The sequence below is a fragment of the Columba livia genome, chromosome 23 (assembly GCF_036013475.1).
Source record: "Columba livia isolate bColLiv1 breed racing homer chromosome 23, bColLiv1.pat.W.v2, whole genome shotgun sequence".
Taxonomy (NCBI): Eukaryota; Metazoa; Chordata; class Aves; order Columbiformes; family Columbidae; genus Columba; species Columba livia.
The window spans coordinates 3013770-3034222 of record NC_088624.1 but is presented as its reverse complement, the minus strand read 5'-3'; the positions used below and the strand labels follow the sequence as shown (position 1 = coordinate 3034222).

At 47.9% G+C, this 20453-nt stretch overlaps 3 protein-coding genes and 1 long non-coding RNA gene across 6 annotated transcripts in view; 3 read left to right on the top strand and 1 right to left on the bottom strand.

Moving 5' to 3' along the window:
* Positions 1-203: 203 nt before the first annotated feature.
* The window catches only part of HOXB3 (homeobox B3), a 55638-nt gene continuing 35388 nt past the window's right edge, over positions 204-20453 (top strand). Inside the window, exon 1 of the mRNA XM_065039736.1 lies at positions 204-391. The gene's annotated coding sequence lies outside the window, so the exon portion shown is untranslated. The remainder of the gene's footprint in view (positions 392-20453) is intronic.
* On the top strand, positions 258-9920 carry HOXB6 (homeobox B6). 2 transcript variants are annotated; one of them, XM_065039741.1, is made up of 3 exons: positions 258-391; positions 7484-7650; positions 8877-9920. In XM_065039741.1, exons 1-3 carry the CDS (start codon positions 378-380, stop codon positions 9134-9136), a joined length of 441 nt encoding a protein of 146 aa, XP_064895813.1. In that variant the 5' UTR covers positions 258-377; the 3' UTR covers positions 9137-9920. The 2 variants fall into 2 exon arrangements, with proteins under 2 accessions (XP_064895813.1, XP_064895812.1); XM_065039740.1 differs by lacking the exon at positions 258-391 and having other exon boundaries at positions 5477-7650.
* LOC110363121 (uncharacterized) lies at positions 386-18779 on the bottom strand. Of its 2 annotated transcripts, none has more exons than XR_010467777.1 (3): positions 18684-18779; positions 5047-5379; positions 386-2865 (listed from the first exon to the last, which is right to left on the bottom strand). It is a non-coding gene; the product is annotated as an uncharacterized LOC110363121 (long non-coding RNA). The 2 variants fall into 2 exon arrangements; XR_010467776.1 differs by lacking the exon at positions 18684-18779 and adding an exon at positions 15548-15698.
* Positions 11992-14742, top strand: HOXB5 (homeobox B5). The gene is made up of 2 exons (XM_005508226.3): positions 11992-12668; positions 13573-14742. Exons 1-2 carry the CDS (start codon positions 12119-12121, stop codon positions 13818-13820), a joined length of 798 nt encoding a protein of 265 aa, XP_005508283.1. The 5' UTR covers positions 11992-12118; the 3' UTR covers positions 13821-14742.

Sequence of the window (20453 nt, the reverse complement as noted above, 5' to 3'; positions counted from 1 at the left end):
GCTAAAAGCGGGGAGAGGGGAGGGGGGGACGCGGATCCGCACACCGCACGCACAGAGACACCCACCTCCGCACACACATAGCTGAGCACTCCTAGGATTTTTTTTAAGATTATCATTATTTTTCAATTCCTCTGTTAATTTGCCTGCTGATTTGGAATCTCAGTAGTGATGGAGGGGCAGAGGAGATTCCGGACGGAGTGGCGATCATTTTTCAAAGAGGGAAGTTGCTCTATTTTCTATGCAAATGACAGAAATGCAAGAAGCTCTCCCAAGTCAGAGAGGCAATCGACGGCTATCAGGTTGGGACAATATTTGTCAGCTAACAGATAAGCAAACGCTGTGTCTCTCTCCCTATATGTTTTACTTGTACCACAGAAATGGACGTCAAAAGGTAAGGGAATAATATCTGTTTCTCTTCATTTATTTTTTTTTTTTCCTTGAGAAAATGCATTTGTCAAGCTGCCTGTTCTATTCCATTCCCCATCTCCCTCTCTCCTCTACCCGGGGGGGGAATAGAAATGAAAGGGTGGGGTGATGAAGAAGGGAGGCACTGGGAGAAATCAGGGGTGCTGGAAATCTGTTTAAGTGACGATTTTGCCGAAAAAGTGTAACGGAACTGTGAGCAAAGGAGAGAGGGGGAGAAAGAAGAATGGAAAAATGGTAAAGAAAGAAACTGAGAGAAGGAAATGGAAAGAGAGAAAGAAAATAAAAAAAAAATAAGAAAGCAAGGAAGAAAGAGTGTGAGGATGAAACAGAGGAAGAAAATAATAAAGGAAAGAAGAAAGAGAAAGAAAATTAAAATAACGGAATAAGGAGAAAAAATAAAGCCTGTAAGGTCACCTGGAGATAGTAGAGTGGGAATGAAGGATTTTGCAGTAGCGCGGTGACGGAGGCTGTTAGGCACTGCCTTTAAAAAAATCCCAAACCCTTTGTGGGTAGTTGTCGTGTTTTATTTCCCCCCCTCGCAGCATCTCTTGCCAGTTTCCCTGGCTGCAGGCGAGCCCAGTCATTTGGCAAAGTTCGTGTGGAAGCCGGTTGGGTTTTGCGCTGCTCTCCAGGGTCATTATTATGTGGGTGGTTTCTTCGGAGAGGGCACTTCGTGGCGGTCTTCGGAAATAAGATTCTGGAAATTAGTTAAAAAAAGGGGGGGGGGGAAAGAAAAAAATAGAGAGATGGGAAGGAAAAAAAACTAATAAGAATGAAGCCAACCCAGAGCGCAGCGATCTTATTGTATTTTTTTCCCCCTTGTGAAACTCCCAAATGAAGCTGACGTTGCGATGCAATAAACCTCATTGTATTTAATTGCGTTCTGCCGTGTTAACGGGGTTTTACGGCTTTACGGCCGGAACACGGGCTTGGGTTTCACCCCACGGTGTGTCGGTGCTTTTCCACACCAGGTTATGTGCAAATCCCCCTTTCCTCTGGCTGATTCCCTAACGCTTGTCTTCGCTTTTAGGAAAATATTTGTAAGGAGGTGCCCGTCATTTTAAGGGTGTTTTTTTCACTATTTCAAGGGTTAGTGTGTTTTGAAATATAGTACTAATTGCTACTGTTACGAGGTGATTTTTAAATAAGATGATGTAAGAGCTGTTGTATGTGAAGCAAGACTGAGTAAGACGAGATTCATTACTTACACATAAACCATTTTATGACGTGACGATTTATCTCACATAAACTAACTGCGCCTGAATATGGTGTGGGCAAGATTAAATGATCGCAAGCCGTGGAAATAAACAGAAAGTCATTTTTTAAAGCTATTTCTTCCCGGACTTGTTACATTTTTCATAAAGCACAGGGGAAAAAAATAATGCCGGTTCAAACGCCTGTTCCCTGAGTCTCTCCGTGGTCGTTTGATTTGGTGTGTTTTGTTTGACGTTTTTTTGGGTTCTTTTCCCTTCGGAAGAAGAAAAATTAGAAATCTTACTTGAAAAAAAAGCTTTTATGACGATTCCTCCACATCCTGCGTGGCCAACCACCTGTGGCAGCCACGCAGCTCGGTGCGGGCAGGTCTATTGACCCGTTGCAGCCCGCTCCGGCGGGAGGTGACCGAGAAAACTCCGAGCACCCCCGGTGTGTGGGGGGGTGTCCGCTACGTTCCGGGCGGGACTTCCCTCCCAGCATCCTGCCCTGCTTGCTTATTTAAGAAAATAAGGAAATCAAGGGGTGAAGCGCGGCACCCCCCGCAGCGCCGTCCCGTCCCCCGGTGCCGCCGCGCCGCGGGGCTCGGCCCATTCCCCGCCGTCTGCTGCCATCTACCGTCGGCGGCGGCGGCCGGCGGCTCCCGGGGGGCTCCCGCAGCTGGTGTCCCGGGGGGGACCCTGCCCTGGCTGCCCTCCCGTGTCCCCGGCCGGTGCCAGGGCCCGGAGCTCCCCCGGCAGAGCCGGCCCCGCCGAGCCCCGGTGTCCCGCTGTGCGCTGCTGCCGGCACATGTGTGCTTATAGCTATATGTTCGGCCTTCAAGTGTCTGGAGATATGTCTATAGGGTGCACTCGCACATGTATGTGCACTCACATGTGAGCTGTGCGCACCCCGGATGCGTGTGTTGATCTATATGTGCCTCCGAGCCCTGTTGATGCACTGCGGGGCTGCGCCGTGCGGGCTGCGGACAAATCTATACATCCTACACCATAAAGGCTCACATCTGTCTGTCTGTATGCACATGGAAGATGAGAGGTGGCTGGTTGCTGAGCGCGAACACAAGCGGAGATGTTGTAAAATGCGATGCAATAATGACGTACGAGGCGAAGGGGATTTCAGCTGATCATAAACGGCGGAGGAGCTCGGATTTATTTATTGCCGCCAGTGGTCATTTCGGTGGGGCTGGAGAAGCCGCGGCAGGCCGGGCGCACACAGAGGAGGTGGTCGCTGGGGAAGGAGCAGACGACGAATCACTCTTAAGTTACTGTAGCTTTGAAGGGACAATGCGTGCCTGTTATTTTCAAAGGTTTCTCTCTCGCCCTCCCTCCCTCTCGCTTTCTCCCTCTCGTTTTCTCCTTCTACCACACAGTTTCCTGGCAACTGTTTGCGTCTAGACCAGGACATTTTCTCTAAGAAAGTGAGATGTCCAGTGGCTGTGTTCAAAAAAAAAAAAAAGGATGAAAGAAAAAAGTTTCTCTCTTTTGACCAGCAACAGCCATGATTAACTTGTTCCATGCTGTAATTCCCAACACTCCCAGCACTCGCCTTCCACATCACACGATCCCTCTCGCCTTTTTCTCTCCTTCTCCCTGCTTTCCCAATATTCTTTGACCAGCAGCCTCCCCTTTTTCCCTTCCCAGGGCTTTACTTTCACAGAAATACTCAGGTCTGGATGCATTTTGACTCCCCCAATGCCCTTCTGCCCCCACCCTCCTTCTCCCCCCCCCCCCCTTTTTTTTTTTTGTTAATAATTAGCTGCACTCTTTAATGGAACAATGGTAGATTATTATTGCTTCTTTTCAAAGATCTCATTAACAAGATTATTATGCACTGCACGGGAAGTCAGGTAAATTAAACTTAAATTGCTGGAAATTAAGTTTCAGGCGGTTGTGTGCGGTTATGTGCGGGCAGAGCGGCTGTTGTTTTACACCTTCGGGGATGGTTGTTTTAAATCCTCCAGCCCTGGAGCTGTACATGGCTCTGTCGGGTGGTTTTTTTCTGATGTGATTTCGGGTGTGCATGAGCACTACAGGGCTGCCAATGTGCCTGACTCCAGGAACAAGGGGTTGTTTCAAGTAAAACACTTGGTGTTGGCTTGACTTTATGGCTGCAATAAGTCCCTGGGTAGGGAAACCCCCGCTGTGTTCTCACTTCAGAAGGATCGGGAATTCCAGCTCCACATGAAAAAAAGAGAGTTTCATTTTTTATTGGAACCAACTGCACTGAACTTTCTACCAAGTTCTTAGCGGGTTTAGCTTTCACACAAGCAATGCTCTGTTCTGTTTGTGTTTCGAAATATTTGGGTGTTGTTTTAATCCCCTCATCTATCTGCCTGCCTCTGCTTGGGGGGGGGTTGGCGTTTCCTGGCCAGAAAAGCAAAGCGACAAAAAACGGGACCTTCCTGGCCAGAGAGCTGGGGTTGTACATACTGTAAATACTTCTCTTTATCTGTATTTATACCCTGTCAGCTGAGTGATGTGTGTCGGGAGGGGAAAGCAGTGAAATGTGTGGCACCACCTTCGGGGGGCTCTCGCAACTTCCCCGCTTTATTGCTCCCATTTTAGCAAACCCAAAGCCTGGTTCTGAAGGGGTGAGGCCAAAGACGGAGTAAAGATGTGCCCGTCGGTGCCTCTAAATCCAGCTCTAACTTCAGGGCTGTGTATAATCTCGCCCGTTCTTGCTCCGTGTCCCTCTGGCTGGACTGGCGCTGGAGGCAGCCAAAGAAAATACATTCACAAAACCGGGCTCAGATTTACCTTCGGGTTTCAGCGGGGAAGGCAGGAGCGCCCCAGCTACAGAGCTGCACTAAGAACTCAACGGTTTAATGTAATTTTTTTCTTTTCCACTTTTTTTTTTTTTTTTCCCCTTTAAACTATTGAACTGGGAATAGAAACCAGCTCTGTGGTAAACGTTCGGTTCTCTGAGATTTAGTGCGATTTAAGACCTCTTCTCATATTTACATGTATTATAGGTGGCAAATCAATTAGACCGCGGGCTTGACTCTGTGGAAGATGAAAACTACGACAGGCTTGAGGGTTTTTTCACTTTGGGAAACAATTTCTCCCCTTTTTCTCTCCCAAATAACCATCTATAGGATCATCCTTCTTCTAAGAGGCAAGATGTATTATTTTTTATCTACAGCGTGTCTAAGATGACAGCAATAAGCAATTAGCCATCGGCCAGCTTCAATTACTGCATTTTAATTTTCCTTTAAATGTCGACTGTTAAACTACATTAAAAGCCTGGTTTAGCCGCAAAGGTACCGGGATGAGGGGTATTTTAATGCAGTACAACTTGAAGGGGGGGGGGCAGAATATTTTTCCAAACTATTTCGAGGGATTTATTTGCTGAGCAATCACGAGAAGTGAGAGAACAAACAGAGCAAATATTTCCAGCAGATGTACTCACGCGTTGGATTATCTGCACATCCTATTTCTCAGCCCAAAATTTGCATGCGGAGCCGATCACGCCAGATAATCGCTGGTTTTGCAGATCTACAAATATTGCGTAACTCGCAAATCAAATGGCTGAGCTGTTCGGCTCCTGCAAGGCACTTAATTCCAGGCTCCAGCCGATCCTGTGTGGGGTGTTTTGTTGTGTTCTTCTTTATTTTCCTTCTCTTGTCATCGTTCCCTTTCAAACTCACTTTTAACATTTTTCTTTCCTATTTTTTTTTCCCCTTTCACACCAATAAAGTAGATCTACGTAAGTTTGGGTCCATTCCATACACAAAGGGAAACTCTGCAAGAACAAATATAAGAGATATCAGTCAGAGAGGGGGTGGAGGTTGGAAAACTACTTCCTTTGCATGTTATTTCCTTGAATTATAAGGATTATGTTTCAGTCGCAATGTTCATTGCAGCCGTGGCATGAAACAATCTTGGCTTTGCTGCTGTAAACACGATGTTTAAAATAAATTAGCTTGTAATAAGATACCAGTTTCGTAGATACTTAAAGCTCCGTCAGAGAAAGCCGCATTGGCAGCTCTACAGACACCATGTAATAGATGTAATTCTAGATTTGTAGCACACACATTCACAGATTCAAGTACACGGGAGTGTGTATTATAAGGCGTGTCATTGCATTGCATCTAAGAACCCGACAGGCAGATGGCTACAAATTCGGACAGGAAACAATTCCTTGATAAAACGCGAATGATGGGGAGACAGTCCTGCCCTTAATTTAATGTTGGGGGGGGTATTTTATTTTCTTTTTCCCTGTGAGATGTCTGTGATTTTCCCAGTTGCAAAGAGGGAAGGCAGCGCTCAGACCCCACTCTACCTTGAGCAAACAGGGATCTGAGGGGGATGCACCAGGTAGAGCAGAGCACACAAAACCGAGAGAGGCAAAGCCCCGAGCAAACTGCAGCTTTTAGGGTGAGAGGGAATCGCTCGAGACTTTCGGAATTATCCCTTCCATCCTGCAGTGGGCAAAGGCTTAAAAGGGGGGGATGCAAAGCCGCGGGGTCCCTGCGCACCGCCGGGGCAGCAGCCCCAGCACACCGCCGGTTTCCTCTCGTTAAACAAAAAAATCTGCATCGGTAACAATCGATAAATTCCGCTTTTGCCCGGAACCCAAGGCTGCCTTGGAGCCAGAAAAGGTCGGGCATAGATTTGGTATTAACAAAAAAACGCAAGAGGGCACAATGCGGTACCGGAGTCCGGAGGAGATGGCGATTTAGGCAGGGATAAAGGAAATAGTTCGATTTTCCATTTGTCTCCCGAATACGGAGCTTTGGCATCGGGGGGGTGGGGGTGGGGGTAGAAAAAAAAAAAAAAGAGAAAAAATTAAAAAAAGAGAGAAAAAAATATGCATCTTATGAAAAGCGGAGGTTCGGTTCAAGCGAGCGGAGCTTTCTTGAACAGGGAATGCTAATCTATGATAATTAGGTAATCATGAACCCAAATAAGTTGTCAAACCCCATCTCTTCTCTTATAGCAAATCTAAGTTAATGAAGCCCGCAGGATCTCCTCCCTGCAAAGTTCACACACGCGCCAAACTTTTCTCTTTTCATTTTTTTTTTTTGTTTTGTTTTGTTTTCCTTAACTGCAGCCAAGTGCTCGGACATTTCAGGACGATTTGCGAACACTAGGGGTTAAACTTTTTCGAATGCGCTTAATTAACTTTTCCCCTCACTTCTCCGTTTGTGTACGTTGTGTGTGTAAATATCTGGAGCCGCGCACTCCGCGTCCGCGCAGCCGGGCTCTGCGCACCCCTGCTCCGCGCCGGGGGCGGGGGAACACGGTTATTTATTTATGAAGCCCCGAGCGCGCCGGGAATGTTTCTTTCGGCAGATATTATATATTTGGTTAAGGGGGTGCATTTCTGTTGTTTAAAAGGGAGGGAAGAGGGGGTGGATGGTTTGTTCTTGGGGTCCCTGGTGCAATCTCCGCTCCTCATGGGTGCTATTTTGCAACCTCAGGCGCCTGCTATTGGTCAGCCCCTGATCAGATGGTTGTATTTCCTTGTGTCCCTCGCTGGCACCACGCCATCTCCCTTCAGCTAAAACCCAATCTCCGATATACTACTAATAGCTAAACCACTTGGACTATAAAACACAACAAATCATAAAGCCGGGGGAAAGGACGGCGAGGCTCTTTCCAATGAGTTCTTATTTTGTCAACTCGACGTTCCCGGTGAGTCTGGCGGCGGGGCAGGAGCCGTTCCTGGGACAGATCCCGCTGTATCCCTCGGGCTACGCGGATCCTCTGAGGCACTACCCCAGCACCTATGGAGCCGCGGGCGTCCAGGAGAAGGGCTACACATCCTCTCCTTACTACCAGCAGAGCAACGGAGCCTACAGCCGCAGCTCCGCCTGTGACTATGGGGCCGGCGGGTTTTTCAGGGAGAAGGACCCTGCGTGCGGCCCCCCCAGCCTGGACGAGGTGCCCTTCGCCCCCGAGCCGCGCAAGTCGGACTGCGCGCAGAGCAAAACTGTGTTCGGAGAGAGCGAGGAGCAAAAGTGTTCCGCCCCGGTTTACCCCTGGATGCAGCGGATGAACTCTTGCAATAGTGAGTTTACTCTTTTACAGAAATAAATACATCAATCTCCTCCCCCCCTTTCTTATTTGTTACCGCCAGAGAGAGAGAGAGCGAGCGAGCGAGGGCAGCAGAAATAAGGTTCACTTTCCAGCCCAAACTTCCAGCGGGGAAGTTGGGAGACATGAGAGGCTCCAACTTGCTCCTGACACGCACCAAAACTTCACGCCGCTGAAGTATTTTCTCCCGACACCCCCCCCAGCTAAAAAGTTTGCCCCATATTTAAACCCCGATACAGTATTTCCCCATTTCCCGCCCCCCCTTTTATTTTCACATTCCAGTTTGCGTGTCACTCAGCTACAACGATTTGTCTCTGTCTTTTCCCCACACGCACAGGGAGATATCTTTTCTAAATCAGATCTGGATGACTTTACACGCACGGCCCCGCACCCCACGCCGCTCCCTCTCTCGCTGGCTGCGCGATCTGGAGTTAAATAATATAGAAGTGTTTAAATATTTGAAATGAGAGGGCTACATTTTTAATGAAACTCGCACATAATGAAAAGTCTGCCTGGGGAGGATTTTTTTCCTCCGTGGTGATATATGACTTCTTTAAGTGCTGTTTCCTCAATCAAAAAAAAAGGGAGGGGGGGGGAAATAATCGAGGCTCACCACCCTCCTCCCCATGTTTAGATGCATTTGTTGCCTTTTAAGTTCCAAATTGATGTCCATTAGCGTAGGGACATAAAGTGTTGTGTCCTCTTTAATGCAGAGTTTGGGCAGATCGATTCACTTCATTATTGCTTAAATGCTCAGATCTATTACAGTTGCCGGTAGGGTGGAAAATAGCGAGGGCGGGCGGGGGGGGAAGAACACCTTGCGATTTTTCATCCCGGAATAAGATGGATTTCGCCCTGTCTCCCCAGCCCTGCCTGGCAACTTCAGCATTAACCCTCCTGCCCCGCTGCATGCAGCGCGGCCGCGGATCCTCCGCGGGGGCGGCCCGGCCAGGGAGCCCGGAGGGGCCCCCCTCCTTGGGCTTCACTTTGGGGTTGGTCAAAGCCTTGGAGGGCAGGGGATGGGCACACAGCCCTCCGCACCCAGCAGCGCAACACCCCGCGGTGATCCCGCACCTCCGCGCATCCTCTAAACCTCAGGGCTTTCCCATATTTCCCCCCTCCCGTCTCCCCACCCCCCCCGCTATTTTCCCTCTATTTTTTTTTCCTATTTTTTCCTCTGTTTTTTTGCGGGTGTCACAGGTTCCTCCTTCGGGCCCAGCGGCCGCAGGGGCCGCCAGACCTACACCCGCTACCAGACGCTGGAGCTGGAGAAGGAATTTCACTTCAACCGCTACCTGACCCGGCGCCGGCGCATCGAGATCGCGCATTCCCTGTGCCTGACCGAGCGGCAGATCAAAATCTGGTTCCAGAACCGCCGCATGAAGTGGAAAAAAGAGAACAAATTGCTCAACTCCTCGCAGCTGAGCGCGGAGGAGGAGGAGGAGAAAACGGCGGAGTGAAAGTATTATTTAAAACACGCACAAAAAAAAAAATAGAGGGAGTGAGTGAGTGTGTGTGAGAGGATGCGGGGGGTGCGGGCTGGCGAGGACAGGGACGACCCGCACATTGGTGGGACAAGCGCCTGCAGCAGCGGCGACAGCTGCAAAGTTTGGGCCACCAATGCCATGGACTCGTGTTCCCGGTGATCTGTCGTGTCCAGGAAAAACAAATCAGGCTTCTAGTTGCGTTTTTTAGAGTTTTATTTTTCCCTTCCTAAACCTCCCTCCGCTCCCACTCTGCCTTCCCCGAGATGAAATAATAATAATAAAAGAGTAAAGGGATAGAGAGAGAAGGGGGAAAAGAAAGGGAAAGAGAAAAGACAAAAAAAAAGACTCCTACCCGTGTTTCTACCCTTGGTGTCACTGTTAGTAATCTGCTAACGCTTGTATTTAAATGGAAGTGCTGCAATATATGTCATTTGGGGTGTTTATTGTCTTAATTTTGTAAAAATGTTCCATGCACGGTAGACATAGGGGTTTTCAATTTTTTTTTTCCTTCTTTGGTAAATTAATCAAGCCCTGGGGTCTTTGTAATTAGTTTTTTTGGGTTCTTTTTATTCCCCACCCCCCCCCCTTTTTTTTTTTTTTAAATGAAAATCTACTGAACGAACGAGTACTACCTAAAAGGATGCAAAAGCAACAAGAACAGAAGTTATATTTTATTAAGTTTTGTACGTGTTGTGTTTGAAGTTTGTCTTAGGTATGACCATGGAATTCTCTAATAAAAACAAAGTCTTGGATCTCACGCACCACCCCCCCTGTCATTATTTTCTGATTCTCTGCCCCTTTTCCAGGGGAGCTGTAGGGAACCCTCGCTCCTCTCTGGGTGACACTGGCTCTAATCTGCAAGGACAAGCAGCTCCAAGCACACGGAAGTTACAGTGCAGAGATAAATCTGGTTTTCCCTCTTTTTTCCTAATCTCAAATGGAAGACCTTTCACCAATAGTATTTCCTCGCTGACATTCTGCTTTAGTATCGCTCTTTTTTATTGTTGCAGTACAAAGAGTTATGACGAAACGCTCTCCATATACATAATAAATCAAGGAAACAGGCAAAAATATGCTCTCATTTATCTACCAAAGATACCTAACATTTGCCTAGCATCTTTCAAACATCTGGTCGCTTGCTTCATCTCCCCAACTCAAAGTGAAGCGTATTGCAAAAAAGTCCAGATTTCGAGGGAATTTGCCCTGCAAAACGAGTAGCTGCTCAGCTCCAGAAATAAAACCTCCGTTTAAGGGAGGGAAAAAAGGTGGACAAAAATCTAAACTAAGTCTAATGAGCTCTTCGGAAAAGTAGGTTTTTATTTTCAATTGAAAGCGTTTTCAATGGCTCCTTTGGAGAGGCTGAGTTTGCTCGGGATGGGATGGGGAAGTCGCTGCTCTGGACCAAAGGGAATCTCGCTCATGCAAATCGCGAACTTTTCCTGGGTTTTTGGGTAGTAAACGAAAGGAAGCGGCTGTTGGGAGCTGCTGCTGCTGGGGCTGCAGGGCCGGGGGGGGCAGCCCGGCCGCGTTGGGATCCCGGCTTCTGCCGCTTCTCGGGGGGAAAGCGCCACGAAACAGAATCTCCTGCCTCCCACCCCCTTTCCCCACCACCCCCAAGAAATACCTATGTATGAATGCATCCCCCCCCCATGCCACAAGCTGGTTTAATGTCAGTCACTTTTAAAATCAATTCATGCAGAAGCTTCACAGCTGTAGGACATTTACTATTATTGCCACGCTTTTCATTGCCCGTAATTATTATAATTATATGTCACTTTCAATATGGCGCATAATTCCCAATGAGTTGCAGACAAGCATATGAAATTCCTAAACTGCCTTAAAAAAACAAATAAAAGGGAAAAATAAAAAGGAAATAAAAAAGAGATAAAAAAGAAGAAAAAAAAAGCTAAAATAATGTTTAAGAAAGCACAGCTCTTACGTGACTTTTTCACCAATTTCAGAGTGCTTTTACTCCCCAATATTCCTTACAGGTTAGCAAATGGAAAGGAAAAAAACACGTAGCACAATGCTGTGTTCAAAAGAGGACGTGAAACGCTCGGGAACAAGAATATCCTAAAAGCAACGTTGCCAACCACTTCCACCAGCTGGACTTTCCCTCCTTTTCCTTTATTCCCCTTCCCCCCCCCCCTTATTTTTTTCCCCTCCAGAAATAAGGTGCGACCGCATCGCTGGCTCCAGGCTCAGCGTGCAGGAAACCTCGACTTTTCTGACAATAACCACGCGAAATAAACCCAAGCGGCCACGCTCCCCCCTCCGGAGGAGCTTTGCTTTGTGTCCCCCCCCCCGCTTCAGATATTCCAAGAGAAGAGTGTCCGGCCTCACAGCGACCCTGCGCCTCAGCCCTCGCTGCCTCTGCAACTTCCCCGGCGGGGCCAGAAAGGAAGAAATTCAGAGTTTAATCCAGAAAAGGAGCTGGGAGAAGGACCCACGCGGGGAGCGCGGACACGGGAGCCGCGGCGGGACCCCCCCCCCACGCACACACCTTCTTTTTATGTCTGCCTTGTTTTTTTTTTTCGGAAGGAAAAAGGAAAAGGCGACGGGGGAGATGCGGGTTTGGGGGTGCGGGCCCCCCCCCGGCGCGGTGCGTGTCCCCGCGCAGCCGGCAGGTGGCGCGCTCCGCCAAGGTGGGGGGCGAGCGGCGCGCGCGGGGATTTGGGGAGCTCGCGCCGACTTGGGCCTAAACGGCTCCGCGCTCGTCATTATTTGTAACCATAGAGCATGAATTACCTCTTGAGGTCATCAGTGAGAATTTACGACTGGTCAACAAAAGCACGTGATTCCCAAACGCACCCCCACCCTCCCCCCATATTTGGCCGCGTACATAGCAAAAACGAAGTACAGTGCATTGCTATAATTCATTAATACATCATAAATCGTCAAGCACAGGGTTATAACGACCACGAGCCACAAATCAAGCCCTCCAAAATAACCCAAATGAGCTCTTACTTTGTAAACTCGTTCTCAGGGCGCTACCCAAATGGCCCCGACTATCAGTTACTAAATTATGGGACCGGCAGTTCCATGAACGGTTCTTACAGAGATTCAAGCACCATGCATTCCAGCTCTTATGGCTACAACTACAATGGGATGGACCTTAGCATCAACCGCTCAGCCTCCTCTAGTCACTTTGGGGCTGTGGGGGAGAGCTCCCGCGGTTTCCCTTCTCCAGCTCAGGAGAGCAGGTTTAGACAGGCGTCCAGCTGCTCCTTATCTTCTCCCGACTCCCTGCCCTGCTCCAACAGCGAGAGCCATGGAGGCAAACCCGCCCCGTCCCCCTCCGAACAAGCTACTTCTGCCAGCACCACCACCACCAGTTTCACAGAACTAGACGAGACCAGCGCGTCCTCGGGAGCCGACGAGGGCACTCCAGTCAGCAGCAGCATCCCCCGAGCGCAGGCAGAGCCCATCGCGACCTCCACGGCAGCGCCAGAAGGGCAGGCACCTCAGATATTCCCTTGGATGAGGAAACTTCACATTAGCCATGGTACAGCTACTTCTTTTTCCGTCCTTGTCGTTGTTGTTGTTTATTTCCCCACACCCTTCTCTTTTTCTCTCTTTATTTTTTCCCTCCCCACCCCCCCCACTCCTTTTTTTTCCCCCCTCTCCTTCCTTTTAGTCGATGGAGGCTCTTTGATCAGAAACGCAGCTATTTATTGCTTTTGTATTTCTTGCTCTGATCGCTGCTTTAAAGCTGCCTCTGGCGCCTGGAGGGGGGGGGATTTTATTCTAGTTTCGCTATTCTTGTCGCGAAATGTGCGTTTATTTCAAGCTCTTAGTTCTATGTGGATGGTGGGAGAAGATAATTTAAAAATTGAGGGAAGGGGGTGTTCCTGGGCGGGGGGGGGAGGGAGAGGAAAGGAAAGAATTGACCATTAAAATGGCATTATATGCACAGATGGGTCTCTCAGCCCTTTCCTACTCTTATTTTGCTGGGTGTATTCTTGACAATCTGCTCTTGACAAAACCAAAATTGCGAGGAGATACACGGGGAATAGCGATCCCCCCGCCCCCCCTCCCCGGCCCCGGTTTTCTCCCGGAGAAGGGAAAGCAGCAGATGCCCCCCCCAAACAGACCCAGAGACACCCAGACAGGGGCGAAAAAGGGACATTTCGACATCTCGCTTCTCCAGTTAAATTATGAATATTGAGTTGCGAATGTCGGTTCTGGAGGGGCCAAGAGTGGGGGGTTTTACACGTGTTTGGGGGGGTGCGGGAAAAAGGAGGAGGGGGGTTGTTATTTGGGGAATAAGCAGCTTTCATAGCTGCTCCAAGAAGGTGAACATTTTACGTCGGTATTAAAAATAAAGGCAAATTAAAAAGCTTAAAGGCTAAGGAGCAAATGGTAGCAGAAAGGCGAAACCCCAACCCGCTGTTGTCCGTGTTATCCAGACATGACTGGACCAGACGGGAAGAGGGCGAGGACAGCGTACACTCGGTACCAGACCCTGGAGTTGGAAAAGGAATTCCACTTCAATAGATATCTCACCCGCAGGAGGAGAATAGAGATCGCTCACGCTCTCTGCCTCTCCGAGCGCCAGATCAAAATCTGGTTCCAGAACAGGAGGATGAAATGGAAGAAGGATAATAAACTGAAAAGCATGAGCTTGGCCTCGGCGGGCAGCGCCTTTCAGCCATAAATTCTAGAGGAGGAATATCGAGGGATGAAGAGGAGACGAGCGAGAAATACGGAAATGAATAGATAACGCGCCGCAGATCTTAGTTTCGGAGAACTGTACAGTGAGGCACCTTCTGTTCGGCATGTTGTTGATAATCTAAACCAACGCGTATGGTACCGTTATCCCAGGACTGAGTTCATGTCGTGTTCCGTTTGGGATTTTATTGTTTTTGTTTGTTTTTTTTTTTAATTTTTTTTAATTAAATTTTATTTCCAGACGCTCCTCATGCTCTTGTTGTTCTTCTAAATGTATGTGTCCGTGTTCTCTTGGCGCTTTCTGGAAAGCTAGCATGTGTAATGTGAGCCCTTTAAATGTTATAACTTATTTATAAATGGAGAACAGATACGGTGGTTTATTTGTTGTATTTTTTTCCCCTTTCCTGAGTTTCCTGCTTTGGGGTGAGTTCTTCTCTGCCTAAGCGAAAAACGGGGGTTCCTGCACTACAGTGGCAGAAAACAGAAAAAGCTAAAAAAACAAACAAAAATGTAAAAAATAAAAAAATTAAAAAAAAAAAAAGAGAAAGAAAAAAATCTCTTGTACCTTTCTGTCTTAAAATTGTCCAGTCTGTGTTTTAGTTCAAACTTCAGGCCAGGGTTTCTAGTCCCAGGCTAATTCTGAGACATACTCTTAGACGTGGGTAAACTTCACTATTAAGAAAAATGTATAAAATCGGATCAACAATAGAGCGCTCTAATATTTGTAAATACTAGAAATATTTCTGATGTGACTAATAGCCGGTTTGTAGTGGGCAGAGTGAATGCAATGTTATGTGTAAAAATGGCATCTGTCATGTCTAGCTGCCTGTTAGTACTTTGCCAATAAGCTTTTTGTATTTGTTTGTAGCTTTACTTGAAGTCAAATAAACGTTTCTCCTATTCACAAAGGCTCCCAGCCGCACTTTGTGCCCAGGCTCAGAGTCGCAGCGCACCCGGAGCTGGAGCGGTGCCTGGATGGAGCTGAGCCCGTCCTGGGCTCCAGCACCGCTGCAGCCGCTCTGGGCAGCTCCAAAACACCAAATCTTCACATTAAATCCCCTGCTGGCACCACAACGCTGCTCAGTGCCCCGAACGCGTCTCCCCCCAAACAACACAGACACCCCCCTCCCGCGCCACCATAGCAGACAAACTGGTTTCAAGTAGTTCAAGTTGCAATAACGCGGTATAAACGCTTTCCCCGGCAGATTTCCGTGCATTTCACAACTGTCAGCTACACACGCACACAACGCACACCTTAAAAGCGAAAGGTATTTGTGTGCACATCTACGTACACGTCCAACTGTGTTCTGTACAATTACAGATCCGTGTGTTTGCATCGATACATTTATTATCTATAGATAACCATGTATGCATTCCATATCACACATCTCTGCGCTAAGCTGTGCTCTCCCCATACCCCTCGTCCTCGGTTTGTTGTGGCTCCTGCTTTTACCTCCTCGTCTCTGCTTCAACATGTAACTAACAGCTCGCAGCTCTGTAACTACTGACACCTACTACAACGAGGCGTTTTGGCCGCAGATCGTTTACCACCTCAAAGCTGGCAAATGTTGCCATTTCGCTGCCCAGGGAATCCACCCAGGCACAAGAAACTCCGCTTTAAAGTCGCTCGATTCGGCAAAGCGCCGCTGCCATCTCTACAGCACAGCTTAGGCTTTCTGTTCGTAGCAAGTAAAGTTGGAGCTTAAAACTTACCAAACTTAATCTCCCACTGTTTAGGTACTTCTTAAGTGATTTTGAGAGGGATGTGAAGTGGACTGTCAGATCCCAAACCATTTGCTCGCCTTCCCTTGATTTTTTTTTTTGTTTTTACCAATAGCAAACTATACCAAAAGTGGGTATGACATTTAGATGTCAAATGGATAGGGTTTTATCTAGAAGTTAGATCGTAAAAATCGCCCAGAGCTCAGACAGATACCCCTCACTGGCTCTCAAAAGTCACGTGAGGTCCATAAAGTTAGTTTTATGGTTTTGGGGAGTTGACAATGTACAATATATTTCACATTCTCTAGAATGTTAAGTGACACTTTAACTGCTTGGTTTGGCTTGTAAGGGGCAGCAATGGGTGAGCACTTTTCCAGATGAGATAAACGTTGCAATTGCAGGGAACATGTTTTGCGGGTCCAGTTTTCAGTCCCGAGAGCCAATAGACTGGAGTCCTGAAAGTAAGTTTTTTCTGAAATATTATCTGTTTAAACTATTTTAAACGGGTTGATATGGCTGAAGGCTGAGCGGGGAGGAAAAAGGGTCTGTCTCTCTTTCAGAGCTTTATTTCTCACTTTCAGAAGGTCCTAATTCTTGTCCTCCCGAGAGCTGCAATTGCATTACATTTCCATCACAGCTCCGGGGCCCACAAGGAAACTTCGTGGGCGCGGGAGATAGAAAATCTGTAAAGATTCATTATCATCGCAAAGCAAACTCCATCCTGTCCTTGCCGGGGGACATGCACTTCAGACAAAGTTTGGGGTTGTCCCTCGCCCTGTGAAAGGCTCTCGCTGCTGGCTGCAGATGATTCGGTGTGGTTTGCACTGCTCGCAGGGAGCCACAAATCTGGCCCATGCCTTTGCATTTCAAGTAGCTATATTAGCTATATTCTGTCTGTGCTCTTCAGGTTGTTAACACCTTTCTATTTTAATTATTTTCAACCGCTTGCCAAGAAATGTGTGCACTTTTTTTTTCCTTTCTCCCTTTGTACACACAGGTTGGTTTGGTTTGGTTTGGTTTGGTTTGGTTTGGTTTGGTTCCCCCCTCCCCCGGGCTTTATTATTTTTTTCCCCCCTTCTTGTTGTGTTTCTTTTTTAATTTAATTTTATTTTTTTTTCCCCAATAATACGAACGACTGTCCTCATATTTCCGTGGTTCGTTTCTACCATATGGAGACACTGCCTGACCGCTGTTATGTCTCCAGCCCGCCTTGAAGTGCTACAGAAAAATAATCAGAGAGGCTGCAGTTTGCACACGGACCCTCCAGACCTTGTGGAACCCACCCATATCTCCCAGGTTCCCTCTGAGGGTGACTCGGTTCTGGACAGGGCAGGCAGCGGCCCTTTTCCTTCGGGCAAATAAACAAGAGAGAGGGGCAGGGCAGGGGGGGCCGGGGGCGGCGGGGGCTGTGGCCCCACTCCGGGCAGGTGGCCCCGGCCGGAGGCTCCGGTTCTGCGGCCGAACAGATAGAGCAGAACAGAGCAAACCAGAGCAAAATAGAGCAGATAGAGCAAAACAAAGCAACCAAAAAAGCCTGGAGAAATTGCTTTTTTTTTGAAAGCCAAGTTGCCCCATCTGCAGCGGAGTTGGGGGGACGCTTCATCCACACTCTATCCACACATCTATTCCTCCTCTCTCCTTCAAAAATTTAAACCCAGAAAGAGTTCAAAGCAGAGGTACTGGGAGGGGTGGGGGTTTCTAAAATTTAGAGCAGTCACAAGCTTCTCTTTTTTCCCCCCTCCTTTCTACGGTAAGTCAACATTTGGTGGACACATGTCCGTCTCTTTTACACAAAGCAGAATGTCCCCCTGTAGCACACTTTGGAGATTGCTTTTCCTTCCTTGGGCTGTTTTTCCTGTCCTGCTCCATGTGGCTCCTAATATCTTTGCTATCAACATGTGAACTTCTGGCTTGTCCCTGGGCAGTCAGGGGGTGGCCACTGCGACCCTGGAAAAGCTCTGCTCTCCAAACCTGGGAACACAGAGGCAGAAGCTGGCGGTTCAGGAAGGGAAGCAAGGTGCAGGGAGCATTCCCTACCCAGCAGGCTGGTTTATGCTGAACAGCCTCTCCCTAATCTCTGTGCCTGCTTTTCAGTCGATAATAAAGATATTTGATGAGATCCTGAAGGGTTTCCATGGAGTGGTCTTTAGAGGCGGATTTAGCTGCACAGGCTGCAGGCGGTGGGTTAAAGTGGGTGTGGGACTGGGCTTGGACCAAGGGCTGGCCTAACGCTTTACCCTTCTGATCTATACTGCCCACCAGAAAGGATTCTGACTGATTCAAATGTTAGCGAGTGATTCAGGGAAGAAAAGTGATATCCCTTCACCTTAATGTATGTTGAAAAATGTAACGGTACGTTCAATGCACACATGTACCCACAAACACTGTGTTTCCAAAGGATATTAATCCATCCATGTGTCCATAGATCTACCCACCCATCCACCTCTCTCCCATCCATCACCTGCATCACTGCCCCATCCCCACTCGAAGATATTCAGTTTTTATACAGTCCCAGGGAAACTTTCCTTCCCAATTCTCTCTCATCACAGGAAGCACAGGGGGCTTTTTTCTGAAGCAACACCATTTCTAAATGATTGGTGTACACAACATGTTATTTCAAGGGGAAAAAGAGCAGACCAAGCCAACCAGACCGAGGGGAATTTGCAGTTTAGCTACAGGAGGAAACGTCTGCATGGGTGACATCAGGTGACAACCCTGTGCCACCCCCTTGATTTTGGCATCCTCGGCATAGAGGTGGCACCAGGCCTGTGTCACAGCAAAGGAGCAGGGACTGCTGTAATGATATAATCCTCCTTCCTGCCTATAGCTCATAAGAAGCCCCGTTCTCTGGCCATGAGATCTACTTTCTACCTGCAATATGTAGCTTTGTTTTTTATATGTTTTAATATATTTTTTACAAGCTGGATTCCCTCCCACCCCCATGGTGTGAACCTCCAGTTTCCTGTGAGGCACAGGGAGGTGTCATTGTCTGCCAGTTCCAGCCTGGAAGGGTCACAGGCTTAGCACAGGCTTCCCCCCACCCCATCCTTTAAAGAAAGAAAAAAACCTCCCTGTGGCTGGTGCAAAGGAAGTATAAGGAGAGTAAACAGGAAAAAGGAGCTCTGACCGTGCAGGTAGGCGGGGATTTTCCTTTGCGCTTTTCATCATTTCTCTCACTTTAATGGCATACAGCAGACATGGGACAATTAGTTCTTCTGGAGCTGGAGAAGACAGAATAAATACAAAGTGCTTTAATATCGGGTTTAAGAATATGGAGAATGTCTGGCACATGATTACTATTTAAAAAGGCAAAAATACATGTGTATATATATATTTAAAACCTGCTGTTGCGCAGATCTTTGTGCCATGACTCTTGGTACTAATGGGGAAACCTTTGCTTTAGGGACTCCCCAAAACTGCGGCCAGTGGCGGCCCGAGCAGCCTGGGGCCATTTGTCCCACAGTGCAGGGGCTGCCCCAGCCTGGAGGAGCCTCCCATGAGCTCACCTGGCTCAGCCCCTCACTGACTGACATCGGCTGCAACCGCAGGCACTTTTGCCTTTTTTCTTTCTTTCTTTATTTATTTATTTCCCGCCCCCCCCTTGTCATGTCTCATGTTCTCCCCATCCCCGAAGGTTTCCTGTTTTGTTTAGTGAACAGTATATAAACGTCGCTGGTACTTGGGGAAGAAATAAAAGAACCCCCAAAGCAGTGATTTCTCACTCAGGGTCCAGCCCAGGCTCCACAGGCTGGACCAGCTGAGCTGAGCATCTCTATTCATTCATTCATTCCAGCCCCCCTCAAGCTGCCTTTTGGGGCACCTCCCCATGGCCAGCCTGCTGCCGAGGGGCGAAAAAGGTGCCATTTCACCCCTAAAATACCCACTTGGTTGCCAGGTTTGTTCAGCGAGACAAGGGAGGGACAACACGTTTGTGCAGCGAGGATCAGGGCGCACTGCGGTGCCAAAGGCAGCTCCAAGCTGTCAGGCCATCGTCGTAGCTTGCTTTATTTTAATGTATTTTTTAGGGATTTCTTTTAAGTGTGTGTGCACTCCAGACCGTCTTTGATCACTGGGTATGGCGTAACACTAAATTAGATTTCCTTCCAGCCAGGTTTTTTAAATTCAACCAAGAAAGCAAGCAGACCAAAGTAACACCAAAACCAAAACACAGAAACCCCACCAAAACCAAACTTCGCCAAGGTAACCTAGTTACAGATGTGTATGATATCTTATTTTATTCAACAAGAAGCGATTAAAATCTGTTAAAGGATTTAATTAAGAGAATTAAATGAAAAGGAAGGGGCACAAATGAGTTGGAAAAAAGCGCAGCTATTCTAAACGATTAAATCGCCATTTTAACAGTATAATGGGGTTTGCATACTGAAAAGAGAAATCAGAGCTCATATCTCATCAATAATTCATAGGCAAGAGGGATCATTCCGAGGTCAGCAGACTTGTACAGCCCGGCTCCTCTCAGCATCGCATCCCAGCCCGACACGGAGCCGGGGCTGCCCGGGCACCTTTGTAACGCAAACACAAGCTCCAGGATTTGGGCTTTTGATTTCTTCTTGAATTTACCAAGTCCCAGTGCCCGGCTGGGACCGGCAGTAAGAGAGGGGGAGGGCTGGATGTGCCTCATGTTGCTGCTCCAGTACAGACACACACCAACAATGTGGTGATTATGCTTTTGAGAAGCCAAAGGGATCTCCCCCCCCGCCTTTTTTTTCTCTCTCTTGGCCACAAAAACGAAGATTGGGAGGCTTTGGGTGCTTATCTGCCTTGGCGGGGATGGGCTGGCGACAGGGACTAGAAATCGCACTGCTCGGGCTGTAATTCTTGTATTTCAGTCTATTTAAAGGAAGAATCCGATTCTTCACCTATTTATTCGCGATAGTCC